We start from the raw sequence: 19,060 nt of genomic DNA on the forward strand, positions 1-19,060 counted from the left end.
TACCCTTGTTTGAATAAAAAATTTGAGGCAAATCAACATTTGTTTGGGAAAAATTTAATTTTTTCATAGTTCAATGTTTTATTTTAAACTGCTGTGAAGCACCTGTAGGTTGAAGGTGCTCACCACACATCTAGATACATTCCTTGAGGGGTCTAGTTTCCAAAATGGGGTCATTCATGGGGGGTTTCGACTTCTTAGGCACATCAGGGGCTCTTCAAATGCGACACGAAGTCCGCTGATGATTCCAGTAAATTATGCATTCAAAAAGTCAAATGGCGCTCCTTCCCTTCCGAGCCTTCCGTGCACCCAAACAGTAGTTTTCCCCCACATATGAGGTATCGGCGTACTCAGGAAAATTGCACAACCAATTGTATGGTCTATTTTCTCCTGTTACCGTTTTGAAAATGTAAAATTTGGGGCTAAAAGAACTTTTTTTTTTGTGGGAAAAATATGATTTTTAATTTCTTTATTTTCATGGCTCTACGTTATAAACCTCTGTGAAGCACCTTGGAGGTTCACGGTGCTCACAACACGTCTATATACATTCCTTGAGTGGTCCAGTTTCCAAAATAGGGTTATTTGTGGGAGGGTTCCACTGTTTAGGTGCCTCAGGGGCCCTCCAAACTCAACATGGCGTCCGTTCTCGATTCCAGCTATTTTTGCTTTCAAAAAGTCAAAAGATGCTCCTTCCCTTCTTAAACTTGGCGTTTTCTCCCTCAAATGGTGTATTGGCTTACTAAAGAGAAGTTGCACAAGTTGTGAAAGTAAAAAAATTTGGGGCTAAAGTGAAAATTTGTAAAAAAAAAAAAAAAAAAAATTAAATAAAAAGTTATAAATGTTAATTTTTTCTTGCCACATTGCTTTAATCACTGTGAAGCACCGGAAGGGTTAATAGACTTCTGGAATGTGGTTTTCAGGACTGTGAGGGGTCCACTTTTTAAAATGGTTTCACTTCTGAGTATTTTCTGTCATAAAGGCTCCCCAAGTCCCTTCAAATGTGATGTGGTCCCCACAAAAAATAGTTTTGTAAATTTTGTTGAAAAAATGAGAAATTGCTGATCAATTTTGAACCCCCCTTATAACTTACTGACAAAAAAAATTGTGTTTCAAAAATGATGCAGATGTAAAATAGACATGTGGGAAATGTTATTTATTAACTATTTGTGTGGTGTAACTGTCTTATTTTAATTCATACAAATTTAAAATTTGAAAATTGCCATTTTTTTTTCTCTCGATATTTTCATATATATACGCTTATATCGACCAAAATTTACCACTAACATGAAGTACAATATGTCACAAATAAATAGTTTCAGAATCACTGGGATCTGTTGAAACGTTATTACCTCATAAAGGGACTGTGGTCATTAAGATCGAAATGAGCTCAGTCACTAAGGGGTTTAAACAGCTCATTAAGTGCCTCACTCGGAGGCCTACTCTAACTTGATTATGACCGTGTGAATTTCCGTTTTTGAGCTTTTTTTTCTTTATCCCCTCTTAAGATCTTTTTTTTTTTTCTTTTAGTTTTCAGTTGACATAGCCATTTTAGGGTTTGTTTTCTGATGGACAAGTTGTAGTTTTGAATGGCACCAAACACTTTACAATATAATGTGCTTAAAAATACAATGAAATGTTCTCATAAATGCAATTTCTCCATTTTCTTTTGACTTTTTTTTACACTATTGATCTGGCAACATCTTTCTTCAGGTCAGTACGACTACTGGCAAACTTTTATTTTTTTATATTTCTTGCTAAAAAAAACCCCTCAAGACTTTAATGTTATGCAGGTGCATACAATGTTTTGACCACTTTTTATTGCATTTTTAGTAGTGCGGGGGCCAAAAAAGGAGGTGATTTTAAGTTTGTATTTTATCTTATTCAGTTATTTAACTTTTTCTGCTTCCTTATTTGATTTGAACCTGCTATAATTTGATCACTTATACTAGTTCTGCAAGTGGGCAGTTTATAGTTAAATTGAGGCTCTCCAAAATAGACCAGGCACAGTGAGCTTCATAGGGGGATCAACAAGGATTATACGGGCCTTCACCAGGACCCTGACTATTGTAGTAACCTATTGGCACTCCACAGTCACATTACGTGGTCAAGGGTTCCATTTAAATGCCACTTTCAGTAATTGACAGCGGCATTAAAAAATGTAAACCTCAACGATTGAAGTTCCTTCTGGGTATGATGCAACCTCAATTCCTTATAGTGCTTTATACACATCCTGGCCCTATATCATGTAAAGTTATATTAATTGGTTGCTATAGGTTTATAGGTCATCTAATGCACATAATGGAAAAGGAGGTTATGGGCTTTATAATAATACTAGATTGTGGCCCGATTCTAACGCATCGGGTATTCTAGAATATGCATGTCCCCGTAGTATATGGACAATGATGATTCCAGAATTCGCGGCACACTGTGCCCGTCGCTGATTGGTCGAGGCAACCTTTATGACATCATCGTCGCCATGGCAACCATTATGACATCTACGTCGATACTGTGCCCGTCGCTGAATCAGAAACGTGAGATGTCTACGTCCTTTATGACATCATCGTCGCTGTGCCCGTTGCTGATTGGTCGAGGCCTGGCGGCCTCGACCAATCAGACGCGGGATGTCTACGTCCTTTATGACATCATCGTCGCTGTGCCCGTTGCTGATTGGTCGAGGCCTGGCGGCCTCGACCAATCAGAGACGCGGGATTTCTACGTCGATGCTGTGCCGGTCTCTGATTGGTCGAGGCCTGGCGGCCTCGACCAATCAGAGAGCCGGGATTTCCAGGACAGACAGACAGACAGACGGAAGAACCCTTAGACAATTATATATATAGAAGACTAGATAGTGACCCGATTCTTAACGCATCGGGTATTCTAGAATATGCATGTCCACGTAGTATATTGCCCAGCCACGTAGTATATTGCCCAACCATGTAGTATATTGCCCAGCCACGTAGAATATTGCCCAGTGACGTAGTATATTGCCCAGCGATGTAGTATATTGCCCAACCACGTAGTATATTACCCAGCCACGTAGTATATTGCACAGTCACGTAGTATATTGCCCAGTCACGTAGTATATTGCCCAGTCACGTAGTATATTGCTCAGCCACGTAGTATATTGCCCAGCCACGTAGTATATTGCCCAGCCACGTAGTATATTGCCCAGCCACGTAGTTTATTGCCCAGCCACGTAGTATATTGCCCAGCCACGTAGTATATTGCCCAGTGACATAGTGTACTGCCCAGCAATGTAGTATATTGCCCAGCCACGTAGTATATTGCCCAGCCACGTAGTATATTGCCCAACCACGTAGTATATTGCCCAGTGACGTAGTATATTGCCTAGTGACGTATATTGCGCAGCCACGTAGTATATTGCCCAGTGACATAGTATACAGCACAGAGCCACGTAGTATATTGCACAGCGACGTAGTATACAGCACAGAGCCACGTAGTATATTGGCCAGTCACGTAGTATATTGCCCAGTGACGTAGTATACAGCACAGAGCCACGTAGTATATTGCCCAGCCAGGTTTGTCACAGGTTAAAAAATAAAAAATAAACATATACTCACCTTTCCGAGGGCTCCTTGTAGTTCACGGCAGCTTAAGGTCCCAGGGTAGGTATGAGCGCAGGACCTGTGATAACGTCGCGGTCACATGACCATGACATCATGGCAGGTCTTTCTAGCGTAGGCGCGCAGGGCCTGTGATGACGTCATGGCAGGTCCTTCTCCCATACCATCTTTGCCACCGGAACCTGCAACGGAAGATGGCGGCCGGCGCGAGCGACTACGGAGGGTGAGTATAGCAGTTTTTTTTTAAATTTTTTTAAATTATTTTTAACATTACATTTTTTACTATTGATGCCGCATAGGCAGCGTCGATAGTAAAAAGTTGGGGACACACAGGGTTAATAGCGGCGGTAACAGAGTGCGTTACCCGCGGCATAACGCGGTCCGTTACCGCCGGCATTAACCCTGTGTTAGCGGTGACCGGAGGGGAGTATGCGGGCGACAGGCACTGACTGTGGGGAGTAAGGAGCGACCATTTTCTTCCGGACTGTGGCCGTCACTGATTGGTCGCGGCAGCCGTGACAGGCAGCTGGCGAGACCAATCAGCGAATCAATAACCGTGACAGAAGGACAGACAGAAAGACAGAATTGACCCTTAGACAATTATATAGTAGATTTTCAATGTTAAATCAAGTATTTTGATAGATCTGCCCCCTATAACTTTAGCCATGCAACTGTTCTTATGAAGGTCATAAGGATGACTGAGTCTGTGCACAAAAATCACCTTTTCTAGAAGTTTCAGGAAACAATAACTGCAGTGCAACTTGCTACTATTTATTATTTATTGCTATAGGAAAAAAAAATAGTTGCAAAAATTGCTTGCAATTGTTGTACTACTTATAGCTTAGTCTACACTCTATTGTAGTGTTTTTAATTCTGAAAAACAAACATGCCATGTGTGACCTTCCCCTCAGAAGGGTGCTTTGAAATCAAACTAAATTGCATGCAAGGAAGCAGGATGGCCAAAGATAACTTTTGGTCATTATCCCTGTGGCATGCCCTGCTTTGCCATGCAGTTTGGTTGGTACAGATGCACTCAGTAAAGTGGTGTTATTAGTACTTGCCTAGTACAAATAATGGTTTTACGTTAAATAATTCCCAAAGTTACGATTTCCCTGCTACATGTAATAATAATCTTTATTTTTATAGAGCGCTAACATATTCCACAGCGCTTTACATTTTGCACACATTATCATCACTGTCCCCGTTGGGGCTCACTATCTAAATTCCCTATCAGTATGTCTTTGGAATGTGGGAGGAAACCGGAGTACCCTGAGGAAACCCACGCAAACACGGGGAGAACATACAAACTCCTTTAAGATGTTGTCCTGTGTGGGATTTGACTTTTTTTTTTTTTTCATTTTAATCTCTATTTGTTTTCTTTTATATTTTCTTTATAAAGCGGAAACTATATTTTTGAACAAGGACTTGGATGATGGAGAAGACGCCGGCAATATTAAAGGGCAACTGTATTGGTTTGAAGCTTCATTTAAAGCTTTAAAACTTCATAAGAAGAACACAGAAGTCCAGGTTGGCAAATTGATGCGTAACATCTGACAAATGTGTTATTTATTAGCAGGATTGTCTCATTGGACGTGGCATATCTTCAAATGTACAGTACAGTTTTGTAAAGGGATCCACATGTGCACAGCTACCAAATCACTCAGGGACAGGCATACATATCACTTGGATAAGCCGTTCATGTCTGATTGGAGGAAGTTTGCCAGCCTTGGTACCTTCATTAAACAGTAAAACAAAGTGGAAAGGATGATGGAACTATCTGATGCCCTGCAAAGCTTTCTGCAGCTGATGAATGCTCCACCATGTTGCTTAGTAGCACTTTTGTCACTTCTGGCAATTAGATGGGCTCACAGTGGTTGGACTGCCACTAATTAGACAGTGATGTTAGAGATGGTAGGAACCGATTCACATTACCTGGTCCAGAGGTCAGTAACCTGTGGGCATCAGACGGGAGCCCGGTGAACTACCTCTAAACTAATGGCATGTTGGACTCTTTTGATCAGCTGGCTTGATGCAAGGAGTAGCGACAGGTGCTGGGAGGTAAGAGGCAGTCTTCAGAGCTCCCATTTAATGGCTCCAGAATACAGGCCTAGCCCCTTTAACGGGTGCTGTGAGTCAATTGTCACCATCTCTAATTGATGGCATAACTTATTATAAATGTCATGAGACAACCATTCAAAGGAACACTAAACATTCACAAAAGACAAATATCTCAGCAATTTACCAATTAATATTCACCTTTCCTTTGATCCTTATTGTGTTATACAAGAGCTCAAACCTAAGAAATGTATAAAAAAAAAATATGAGGAGCTCAGCCACCTTCCCACTCTTCCTCCCTGTCTTGTGTATGGCTGAAAGGGAAAATCTACAAAGCAGAATTTCTGGTCCTTGTGCTGCTTTGTAATGGAACTTTAAAAAAGAAAAAAGAATTGAACCATTCACACATCATTTTTATGTTTTTATTTTTTTTTTTTACGGATCTTTTCAGCTTGGTGCATGTCCTACTTTGGCTTTCTTAGACGTTTGGATAGTCCCTAACACTACCATTTACAGTAGGACATGTAGATTGCAGTTTGCCTTTCAATTGGTACAGATGAGCAGAACTTTGTGTTCTCTTAAAGATTTGTCAAGATGCTTTGTGTCAAAAATGTGCAGACTGATAAGCCGTATGGACTAGTTTATCTTCACTTTACTATTATCGATTAGTTTTAGTGTTCTTTTAATGTTTGAGTACAACTCAATTAGCGACATTATCAGTAGCTGGGATTCTACAAGCCTTACTTTTTTAACATGTGAGGAAAAAATGACAATGTTATTTGGAAATCCCTTTAAATGGTTAATTTTCATACAAAATGTATTGTTTTTCTTTCATTGTGCTGCAGAATAGTTCTACTCCAGATGCAAGAAAATATTCTCTAATGTTACATTTAGGAGGGTAATCGTTGTCGCTCTTCTATGAGATCTGTTCAGACTACTTTTTAGAAAAAAAATCTGGTTCTTAAGACTTCTTAGGGTAGGTGCACACGGTAAGTAAACGCTGCGGGTTGGACGCTGCATACTTGGGCAGAGTCCAACCCGCAGCATCCAGATGTTACAGCATAGTGGAAGGGATTTTAAGAAATCCCATCTCCACTATGCGTGCATAGATGCCCGTGGCTCACCCGTGGAGACGGACATGTGGCACGTCTTTGCAGACCGCAGCATGTCTATTTATCTTGCGAAGTCGCTCAGTCTCCGCAAGATAAATGTCACCGGTACAATGAATTGGACGCGGTGATTCCGCACAATTCAGTGATAACATGAGGAATCACCTGCATTCAGCCAGCAGCGCTTTGGACACATGTGCTGTGTCCTAACCGCTGCCTAATACTGAACGTCTGCACCTACCCAAAATGTTAATTTGATGTTTAAGGTATTTCATGTCAATAATTTTAAGATTATCTTGTTAATTTCTGCAACTGATCTTTATATCTAAATAAGGTTTGTAAAACTTCAAGGCCCCTTGCACTTTTAACCATTAAATGCCGTATTAAAGGGAACCTGTCACGTAAAAAAGCTCTAATAACCTGCAGGTGTGTGGTTAATTTGCAGGTTAACAGCATTCTAAAGCTGCCTATCCCCCTTACTGAAAGCTTAGGAATTAACTGTATTACTCCCAGCAGCCCTTGGTTTTCAGTCAGAGGTGCAGCTTCAGTCACTGCTCAGTACATAGTGAGCGGTGGCGGCTTTGACCATGTAAGCACTTATGCAATGCAGTGCCAGCTGTCAGTCACTGCCGGGGCTTGGCTATGACCGCCACTCACTATGTCCTGATTGATTACTGAAGTCACACCCCTATGACTGAAAGCCAGAGGCTGCTGGGGGGAATAAAGTTGGTTTTCTCCTGGTAGCTAGGCTTTTAGGTGTGCGGCTGCACAGATTTTATAACTCGAATACTCTGCAGATTATCCCCATAACATATGACTGGTTCCCTTTAAATGTAGAGATTGGCTAATCCTAACCACAACATGATAAATAAATTAGAAGCCGCATATACATTCTCTGAATTGCATTGATGATAGATTAATAAATATTGTACTGATGGAAAATAGTATAAATTGAAGATCATTTCTAAACTTTTAAGAGCATTATTATTTTTTTTACTATTCTTATTACTAGGAAGCTGCTTGCTGGTCCTTGAATAATCTTCTTATGTACCATCCTGAGCTTCATGATAGAATCGGAGATGAGCAAAATCAGTAAGTAGTAATCATTATTTCTTAGGTAGAAATGTGGCTAGGCCCTTGAGATTTAACCATGCGTACCTCCATCAGGTACCCTTTACATAGAGAAGTCATGCTGTCCATGCTGATGCACTCTTCTTCCAAGGAGGTTTTCCAGGCAACCACAACTGCTTTGGCCACTCTCTCTGGACACAATGGTAATATGCTTTCAGTTCATTTTCTTTGTGTTATAGAATGAGTTGAGCTATAATTTGCCTCAATGATACAACTAGTTAATATTCAGATAAAAATGCCAGACTCCATAAACGTAGCTTTTGATAAGCACTTTTAAACACTATCTTGTGTAACTTTGCTTTTCTCATATTGTACTTTGCATTACACTTGAATGAACTACAGTTGTTTTCTTAGGCTAGGTTCCCATTGCGTTAATGGGACAGCGCTAACGGATAGCGTTGCACTGCGAAATTAACGCCGTGCAACGCGTCCGTTAGCGCGCCCATTAACAGCAATGGGAAAGCGCATCACTAGCGCTTGCCATTTTCGGCACGTGCTAGCGATGTGCCGGTGTTTTGTGGCGCGCCGCGGACGCTGCTTGCAGCGTCCGAGGCGCCCCCGAGGTCCGTTTCCCGCTCTCGCCGATCGGAGATCTGCGCTAGCGGGGACGTTTAACGCGACCCCTTAAAACACATTGCGTTAGCGCAATCCGCTAGCACTAGGCGCTAAACGGATTGCTCTAACGCAATCTGAACCTAGCCTTATATATGTCTCAAGCTAACTTCAGAATCTTGCTGGTCTTCCATTGCTGGAGATCTTATGATACTCTGGATATTCACAGACAGAATAGGTGATAAATTACGGAGTGTTGGTGGTCCCACTTCTGTCACCTCCGAGATTCGTAGCATGGGAGCACCATCTGTGGCCAGGTGATCACTTACTAAGGCAATCCCATTAGGCTAGGGCTATATGGCAACATTTGTCATACAATATAAAAATTGCAGTGTCTTATTGTTACATTGCATCTAATGATTGTCTATAGAGTCAAGTATGATGCATGACCTACTGAGACCCCAATTATGCCATCGCAAAAATAAACAATGTTTGATTCATGGTCTCATTTCTTATGCAACTTCGCCCCAAAGGCTTCATTGTAAGAGGTGGGCAACATGTGACTTAAATGTGACCTATAGTTTAATTATTTATTTACTTTTTCTTACATCTTCCTTGCACGATGTTGACCATTCATGAGCATGAGACGCCATGCAGTGGGGAAAAAAGAACATTCCCCCAGAGAAGGTTATCACAGTGTGAGATACACACGTGGTTAACATTATTGGTACCCCTTGTTTAATGACAGAAAAACCCACAATGGTCACAAAAATAACTTGAATCTTGTTTTTACTCTGTCACCTCATTGGGGGACACAGGACCATGGGTGTTATGCTGCTGTCCACTAGGAGGCGACACTATACACAATCTGAAAAAGATTAACCGTGGCTCCTCCTCTGCAGTATACACCCTGGAACGGCGTCAGCCTTCTCCAGTTTTTGCTTAGTGTCGCATAGGAGGCACACCTAAGATTTTTTACTCCGTTTTTTTCCCGACGGATTACAGATGAAGTAAAGTGGGTCTCCTGTGAGACTCCCGGCATGGCTCCTTCCTCGGCCCCCTATTATGGGGTGCCCGGTTGAAGTCGAGATGGTTTTTTTCCCAGGTCGCTCCTTCCTCAGTCCCTCGGGTGCTGGTTCGAAGTCGAGACCCCCCTCCTTTCCCAATTTCTTTTTCCGGGGGGCACAGAACTGTGGATCTTTGGCGCTGGACCTAGGGGCAAACTGATGGGGTAAGATCACAGCTGGGTTGTTTTACTCAGCTGTGAATCCATATTCCCTATAAGGCTCCCCTATAGGTTCCTCTGCATAGCTACCCCTGTAAGGTCCTCTGCATAGTCATCCCTTCTGCACTCTGTGCACTATGCCGGGCTCAAGGTCCAAGAGAACCAGGCAGGACTGCTATTATGCATTCTGCACAGCCTGCAGGACCGCTCTCCCCAGTAGCAGCACATACTCGCACTGCCAGGACTGCACTCAGACTACTGTGTCAGAGCCCCAAGAAGCCCCTGCCAATGCTTCGGTGACTAATGCCACGCCGGAATGGGTCACTCAGATGTCGCAATCTATGACGCAGTCTATAGATAACCTAACCTCCACATTGCTTCAGGCTCTGCAGAGTCAGAGACTTTTGCTCTTTCATCAAGTCTGGCTGCCTATTACAGAAGACAGGTGGGTCAGGGAACTAGTGTCTTCCGGATACAAGATAGAGTTCACCTCCAACCCACCGGACCGTTTCTTCCTCTCTGTCCCCGCAAAACCACCAGCCAAGGCTCGTGCCTTCTGACAAGCGGTCGCCTCGCTTTTTCAAGCAGGAGTCATAGTACCGGTCCCCACGGCCGAGCGCTTCCAAGGGTTCTACTCCAATCTATTCGTAGTCCCCAAGAAAGGAGGCAGCGTACGGCCCATACTGGACCTAAAACAACTCAACAAATATGTACGGGTCCGTCACTTCCGCATGGAGTTCCTTCGGTCCATCATTGCGTCCATGGAGAAGGGAGAATATCTCGCCTTCATAGACATACAAGATGCATACCTGCATATACCGATTGCACCTGCCCATCTGAGATTTCTCAGGTTCGCAATCGACCAGGACCACTACCAGTTTGTGGCCCTCCCGTTCGGACTCGCCATGGCTCCCAGAGTGTTTACCAAAGTCATGGCAGCCACCATGGACGTCCTGCACTCCAGAGGCATAGTAGTTGTTCCATACTTGGACGATCTACTCATCAAGGCTCCCACCTTCAAGGACTGCGAGCTCAGCGTCTCAATCACAATCGACACTCTGAGTGGACCAGCAGCCTATGAACTAGCGCGGTGAGGAGCGCTGCATGCTGGGCATATGTCGATCACATGATCTAAGATTTAGGAGCTGATTGGACTGCTCCTGTTCTGAACACGCCCACAATGCCATGACGATCGTGGATGCAGTACCCGGATTGGTGCGAGTGATATTTGTTTACATTGTGGACTTTGGGGACTTATTGGGGATTTATGAGTGTGATACAATAGCGGCGAGCGATCAGAGGTAGTTGGACTATGTTAGCGGCTAGTATATATAGGGGGCTGGCAATGTGGGACTGTTTTTATATGTGTATATGTATGTTGCACTATGATGTATTTTTTCCAGGTGTATGGAGCCACACCATTGGCTGCTTGTTAATTAATGGGTTTGGCCTAAGGGTATATAATGGTGGTTGTATTGTCTTTTCACTATGCTTGAAAAAGGTCCATGGACCGAAACTTTGCAGATGGCAGAATAAATACGGGAGCTGTTTTTTCACAATTGCTGTGGTGCTGTCCTTCTCTTCATGTGCTTCTGGATTTACCTACTGGGATGGATCCCCTGGTGAGGACGTGCACTCTGCTGTCCATAGAGACATTGCCATTATAGGGTGCGGCTTTACTATTAATATTTGAAACTTACAAAAGTCATCAGCAACCCCGAGTCTGTCTCAGACCTTCCTGGGAATGCTATTCAACACCTCCAGGGGTCTAGTGCTGCTTCCCAAGGACAAGGCACTGGCTCTCCGCCTAGGAGCTTGCACTCTCCTCCACAAACCCCCTCGATCTCTCCGGTTTGCCATGAGAGTCCTCGGCAGGATGGGGGCAGCAATAGAAGCCGTCCCATTTGCCCAGTTGCACCTCAGGCCTCTCCAACTAGCCATCCTCAAGTCCTGGGACAAGAACCCTTTCTCAACAGGGAGTTCTGGCTAACGTCATCAACCAAGAGGTCCCTGCACTGGTGGCTCAAGCCAACTTCGCTAGCAATGGGGAAATCCTTTCTCACAGGTCAATGGAAGGTTCTTACCACTGATGCGAGCCTGATGGGTTGGGGTGCAGTGCACCTACACCACAGGGCACAGGGCAAGTGGTCCCCAGTGGAAGCGACCATGCCCATCAACATCCTGGAAATTCGTGCCGTCCTCCTGGCATTGAGGGTTTTTCATCACTTACTGGCAGCCTCTCACATCAGAATACATTCGGACAATGCCACGGCTGTGGCATATGTGAATCACCAAGGGGGGACCCGCAGTACCCAGGCGATGCGAGAAGTGTCACATATCCTCCACTGGGCAGAGGACACAGGGTCGGTTCTCTCGGCGGTTCACATTCCAGGTGTGGACAACTGGGAAGCAGACTTCCTCAGCCGACAAGGAATAGACTCGGGAGAGTGGTCTCTCCATCCCAACATTTTTCGTCAGTTCTGCCATCGCTGGGGGACCCCGGATGTGGACCTAATGGCATCCCACTTCAATGCCAAGGTCTCCAACTTCATGGCCAGAACACATGATCCGCGGTCGCTCGGAGCAGACGCTCTAGTTCAGGACTGGACATTTTTTCACCTCTCCCCCTGATATCCAGGGTGGTGAGGAAGATCAAGCAAGAGGGAGTTCCAACCATCCTAATCGCACCGGACTTGCCCAGACGTACATGGTACGCCGACATTGTACAACTTACAGTAGACGCCCCCTGGCGTCTCCCCGACCGCCCCGATCTTCTATCACAAAGCCCGTTCTACCACCAGAACTCAGGGGCTCTCAATTAGACGGCGTGGCCCTTGAGACCTGAGTTCTAACCCAGACAGGGCTCTTGCCGGACGTCACTGGAACCATGATTAGGGCACGGAAGCCAGCCTCTGCCAAGATTTATTATCCATACCTGGAAAGCTTTCTTTACCTGGTGTGAATCTCGTGGCCAGACCCCATTCCCTTATTCCCTACCCAAAGTACTTGGTTTTCTCCAATCGGGTCTGGAGGCCTGGCTGTCCCTGGGCTCACTTAAGAGCTAGGTGTCAGCCCTTTCGGTGCTTTTTCAAAGGCACATTGCTACCAAGCCGCAAGTAAGGACTTTCCTTCAGGGGGTTTCCTGATTGGTTCCCCCCTACAGACGACCACTAGAAAAGTGGGACCTCAACCTGGTCTTGACAGCATTGCAGGAACCACCCTTTGAACCCCTTAAGGAGCTCCCGCTCTGTCTTCTGTCCCAGAAGGTGGTTTTCCTGGTGGCAATCACCTCGCTACGCATGGTGTCTGAACTGACAGCACTCCCCTGCAGACGGCCCTTCCTGGCCTTTCACCAGGACAAGGTAGTTCTCCGTACGGTCCCATCCTTCCGTCCGAAGGTTGTGTCCCACTTCCACCTCAATGAGGAAATTTCACTGCCATCCCTTTGTCTGGCCCCGGTTCATAGAGTGGAGAAGGCTCTGCATACGCTTGACCTTGTCAGGGCATTGCGTATATATGTGTCTAGGACTGCATCCTTTCGGAGGTCTGATTCTCTTTTCCTTCTTCCGGAAGGCGGACGCAAGGGTCTGCCAGCTTCCAAAGCTACCCTTGCCAGGTGGATCAAATCCACCATACAAGAGGCCTACCGCCTTAAGAATTCTCCTCTTCCAGCCGGTGTTACGGCACACTCTACACGGGCGGTAGGGGCCTCCTGGGCCATTCGGCACCAGGCTTCGGCACAACAAGTGTGTAAGGCGGCCACTTGGACTACCCTACACACGTTTACTAAACACCACAGGGTTCATACCCAGTCCTCAGCGGACGCGACCCTGGGTAGATGTGTTCTGCAGGCGGCGGTGCCCCAAGTATAGGGGCCTGTCTGCACAATATTTGTCCATTGCTTCCCACCAAGGGACTGCTTTGGGACGTCTCATGGTCCCCCAATGAGGCGACAGAGTAAAGGAGATTTTTGTATACTCACCGTAAAATCTCTTTCTCTTAGCCTCTAATTGGGGGACACAGCTCCCACCCTGTTGCCCTTTCTAGGCCGTTGTTTCTGTTGAGTTCTCATATTGTTTTCTTGAGCTCGTACATAGTTGCCTTCTTATAGGCATGGTTATGTTATTCATGTTACGTTCCTCCTAATGCTTTTGCACAAAACTGGAAAAGGCTGACGCCGTCCAGGGGTGTATACTGCAGAGGAGGAACCACGGTTAATCTTTTTTCAGATTGTGCATAGTGTCGCCTCCTAGTGGACAGCAGCATAACACCCATGGTCCTGTGTCCCCCAATTAGAGGCTAAGAGAGAGAGATTTTACGGTGAGTACACAAAAATCTCCTTTTTTTTAAAATTCTTTGGAAGCATGGTTGAAAAGCAATGTCTATATTTCATTTGTTCATTTTCGTAGAGCTTTTATTTATTATTACTTTTGCCAGATTCAAGTTATTTCTGTGACCATTGTGGGTTTTTTTGTCATTAAACGAGGGGTATCAACAATTTTGACCATATGTGTATGTAGTAACATGCTGCTGTCCTCACTGATCTCTCTGCAAGCATCTACTGTGATTCTAAAGGGGAAGTAGACCAGATCTGTATGTCACTACAAACACATCTGCAGCTCTCCTCTGATATTGTTGTGAGAGGAGAGCTGTAGAAGTATTTGTAATGATGTGATCTCAGCTCTACTTCCCACCTATACTTGTAATCACAATAGTTGTCGGCTGTGATACCAGTGAGCAGAGCAGGGCTGTGTGTCATTATATCTCACTCAGTCTGTTCTGTCCTTCTGCTGTTAATGAAAGGTCAACATCATAGTGGGTAAAATATACAGTCCCCTAGACGAATCTCTGCTAACACACTCTTGGTGTTAAGCCCCCGTCACACACAGCGAGATCGCTAGCGAGATCGCTGCTGAGTCACAAGTTTTGTGACGCAACAGCGACCTCAGTAGCGATCTCGCTATGTGTGACACGTAGCAGCGACCAGGCCCCTGCTGTGAGATCGCTGGTCGTGTCGGAATGGCCTGGGCCATTTTTTGATCGTTGAGGTCCCGCTGGGTAGCACACATCGCTGTGTTTGACACCTTACCAACGACCTCGTTGACAGGACGTCCCATTGAATCGTCATGAAATAGCATCGTTGTACAGGTCGCTACAGGTCGCCGCATCGCTGCTGCGTCGTTGGTGAGATCTCACTGTTTGACATCTCACCAGCAACCACATAGCGACGCTTGAGCGATCCCTGACAGGTCGTATCGTTGTCGGAATCGCTCAAGCGTTGCTATGTGTGACGGGGCCTTTACTGAAAGTTGAAATCTTAACTTTACTACCGAATATCTCCATAATAGAGATGAGAAATTAAAAATAAAAGCTACATTTTATTCCACTCTGCAGCCATTATTCCATGAGGTCATTTTTTAAATTTAAACTATGGCATGTTATTAAAAAGGAAAGCTACATTGCGAATATTCTCCAAATTTCATAACTTTACCTCATTTCCAGCAATCATCAGAAAGATTTTATTGGAGAAAGGCGTTCATATCAATGTGCTTGAAATCATGAAGGAACATCTGGATTCTCCGGAAGCAGCAGAAAGTGCCTGTCGAGTCCTTTTTCAGCTTTTTAATGGAAGGTACGTATACATTTTTTTTACTATTAAATGAACATCCTAGAAAGTTCTTGTTAGAACACTTATCATTTCACATTTGCCATACATGCTGTGGAAAGGGATAGTGGGTCAGTAATAGATTATGAAGAATGTCGCTGTCAGGAATAGTTACAAACTCCTTGCATTGTCGTGAGAAATGAGCCGTGCTATGAGTTGTCCAGATTTTGCTCGCTGGAGGTTTGAGTTTCATGACCTTGTCTAAAACTAGATGGGGAGAGCTTAACATGTTTTAACTTGAAATACTGTTCAAAGACGCTGTATTTCTTAGAGGATCTGTCACCAAGTCTTTGCTCTTTAATCTGAGAGCACAATATCATAGGAGCAGAGAATCTGATTACAGTGATGTGTCACTTTACTGGGCTGTGTTTTGCTGTTCCAGTACAATGGGTGTTTTATCAGGAGGAGATTATCACTACAGGACAAGTTGCCACGTGCCTCCTAGTCCAGCCACGACACCCAGCATGCTCTCTGTCACTACACATTGTGCACAGAAAGCTTTGGTGTGTGCGCGGTTATACACAGCTCAACAATTGAGCTCTGCTAGATCTGCAGCAGAGAAAACTGTGACTCTTATTACAACTGCTGCACCCAGTAAACTAAGTGATACATCGCTGGAATCAGGGTCTGTGTCCCTACTTCATGTTGCTGTTAAATTACATAGGAAAAACCTGCTGACAGATTCCCTTGAAAAGTTGCATCATAAATATTTTCTCTAAGGTGTATATACTATTAAATAGATATCACTTTTAACCTTAAAAAGTAACCTTTATTTTAATTTTTATTTAAGAAATCAATAGTACAAATGAAAATAAACAACTTTGTAATATATCTCATTAGAGAAATCTGCTTCTTTCCTCTCCTGGATCTTTCATTCTCAGTTAATGGGTATAATCTGTATTCAGTGAAGACAGACTTTCCCATTACTGAGATAGGAGATGGTGGTTGGTGCTTTGAACCCCTTTACGATCTACATACCTATGCGTCATAGGCCTCACCCTCTTTGATGCGGGCTCTGGCGCTGAGACTGCGTCTTTTTAGACACATGACAGCTGATCTGATCAGCTGTTATGTGCACCTAACAGCCGCTGGTGGAATCGCGATCCACCCGCGCCTGTTAATATAAATGCCCGCTGTCAATCTCTGACAGCCATTTAACATGAGCGCTCTGTAAGCGTGTCAGAAACTACACCCATCAGCGCCCTTTGTCTCCTGATCACTGTAGGAGACCCCCGTGCATATTATTACAGATCTGCTATGAGCGCCACCTTGTGGCCGGCGTTCATAGGAGATGGTGATTTTTGCTACACATAGCAGGGCTGAAGCACAGCTTCAAGTCTTCTAAGAAGACCATTGAAGCAAGTAAAAAAAAAAAAGTTTTAAAAAATATAAAACAAATACGAAGACATAAAACTTGAAATCACCCCCTTTTTGCCCCATTCAAAATAAAACAATAAAAAAATCAAAAATACACATATTTGGTATCGCTGGGTTAAAAAATGCCCGATCTATAAAAATCATTAATCTGATTGGTAAACGGCATAATGAGAAAAAAAATAAATAAAAACCCCAGAACTGCACTTTGTTTGGTACCTGCAACAAAATGCAATGAGAGGCAATTAAAACATCGTATCTGCTCCAAATTGGTATCAATAAATACATCAGCTCGGTGAACAAAAACTAAGCCCTCACCCAGCCCCAGATCCTGAAAAATGCTATGGGTCTCGGAAAACGGCCCCTTTTTTCCCCCTATTTATTTATTTATTTATTTTTACAAACTTTGGATTTTTTTTCCCACTTTCTGTGACCTCGTAATGACCTGGAGAATCAGAATAGCAGGTCAGTTTTAGCATTTAATGAACATAGTAAAAAAAAAAAAATGTAGAATTGCACTTTTTTTTTTAATTTCACCTCACTTGGAATTGTATTTCCCATGTTCTATTACAATATATGGTGAAATCAATGGTGTTATTCAAAAGTACATCTCGTCCCGCAAATACCAAAGTGGCTATATTGATGGAAAAATTAATAAGCTATGGCTCTGGGAAGGAGGGGAGTAAAATAACTAAAACGCAAAAATGGAAAATCCCAGGGTCATGAAGGGGTTAAAATAAATTGGAACGTGAGGAGGCAGCGGCAGACCAAGTTCACCAATTTTCCACTCCTTTCGGTCACTGATGACAGGTATCACCTGTGAATTTTGTGTATGTAGGAGGAGAAAGAAGTGGCTTTCTCTAATGAGATATATTGCAAAATTGTTATTTTCAAATGTACGGTACTATTGATCTATGACGAAAAAGAATTAAAGCAAGGGTCACTCTTTAAGTATTTGTCTTTTTTTTTTGTCTTTTTCCCAAGCTTCTTTAATTTGGATGTGCTGACTGTGACAATGGCAAGTCTGTTGAATGTCATGAAAAGGCACAAAAAGGTACCTGGGGTCCAGCTGAAGGCTTTGCGGGTAATGGTGCAGATTATATGTGATGGTAAGGGCTTATATATCATTGTCTTTATGTACATATTAGCCTGCAAGGTTCTTAAAAATATATTTCTTTTCTTTCCAGACACTACATACGATGAGACAAATAGTCCTATAAAAACAGAAGAGAGTTCCTTCCTAAATCTGCCACGTAAAGTGATTAGGAACCAGTGCTTGCTGGAAGGCACGCACAAGTTCATTTTGCAAGCCCTCAACAAGGTACGTGCAATTGAACCTTATTCCCTTTACTAAACACTAAATAAACACAACATTTAGACTTGAAATTCATTAATTAACGAATATGTAGTGTAATTCATCAGCTGCTTTAACCCCTACACCACATATGACGTAAACTTACATCATATCTTGTGTCCTTGCCTTTCATACGGACTCGCCCAAATCTCTCCCCGCACATGATGGCTGATTTAATCAGCCATCATGTGCCACTAACAGCCGAGGATGGAGCGGAGCTTGTGGTTGTTAACTCATTAAATCCTGCTCTCAATTTCAAACATTGGCGCACGTTGTTCTATGCTCCTATCTATATTTGGTACATTTGTAAAAGTCCGATCTATCAAAAATTGTAATAAATTAATCTGATTGGTTAAATGGTGTAATGAACAAGAAATGACAGACTTTACATTTTTGTGGGTGTCGCAGCAGTGTAGTAAAATGTAATAAGATGTGATCAGAACATTGTATCTACCCCAAATTGTATCAGTAAAGACGTCAGCTCGTGGCGCAAAAAATAATCCCTCACACAGCCCTACATCCCCAAAATGAAGACATTACGGGTCTCAGAAAATGGCAAGGAAATAATTGTTTTTTTTCTTTCAAATTTCCTAAACTATTTTAACTTTTCATTTAAAAAAAAAAAAATCCATGTTTGGTATATGCGTACTCGTCCTGACCTGGGGAATCCTAATGGCAGGTCCGTTTTACCATATAGTGAACATGGTAAATAAAAAAAACAAAAAAACCTTCAAAAAGCTGTTGTGAAATTGCACTTTTTTTTTGCAGCTTCAACGCACTTGGAATTTTTTCCATTACACTATGTGATAGAAAGAATTATGTCATTTAAAAGTACAAGTTGTCCTGCAAACAACAAGCCCTCGTACGGCTATACTGATGGAAAAACTAAAAAAGTTATGGCTCTTGGATAGTTGGAACATGGCCATGGTGTGAAGGGGTTAACATGTAATAAGACTATTGGAGAGATTTGACAAAGTGGAGAGCAGCGGAAAAGTGGACGAGTTGCTTATAGCA

The 19,060-nt window shown here is 43.4% G+C and overlaps 1 protein-coding gene across 2 annotated transcripts in view; it reads left to right on the forward strand.

The window, feature by feature from the left end:
* LRRK2 (leucine rich repeat kinase 2) overlaps positions 1 to 19,060 on the forward strand; it is a 321,822-nt gene that overhangs the window by 64,963 nt on the left and 237,799 nt on the right. For both annotated transcript variants that reach the window (XM_069765011.1, XM_069765012.1), the window contains exons 10-15: positions 4,981 to 5,108; positions 7,758 to 7,837; positions 7,913 to 8,019; positions 15,156 to 15,285; positions 17,677 to 17,801; positions 17,880 to 18,013. In XM_069765011.1, coding sequence (XP_069621112.1) covers positions 4,981 to 5,108; positions 7,758 to 7,837; positions 7,913 to 8,019; positions 15,156 to 15,285; positions 17,677 to 17,801; positions 17,880 to 18,013 — 704 coding nt within the window. The remainder of the gene's footprint in view (positions 1 to 4,980; positions 5,109 to 7,757; positions 7,838 to 7,912; positions 8,020 to 15,155; positions 15,286 to 17,676; positions 17,802 to 17,879; positions 18,014 to 19,060) is intronic.

This window comes from Ranitomeya imitator, chromosome 4 (assembly GCF_032444005.1).
Source record: "Ranitomeya imitator isolate aRanImi1 chromosome 4, aRanImi1.pri, whole genome shotgun sequence".
In the NCBI taxonomy this organism is placed as follows: domain Eukaryota; kingdom Metazoa; phylum Chordata; class Amphibia; order Anura; family Dendrobatidae; genus Ranitomeya; species Ranitomeya imitator.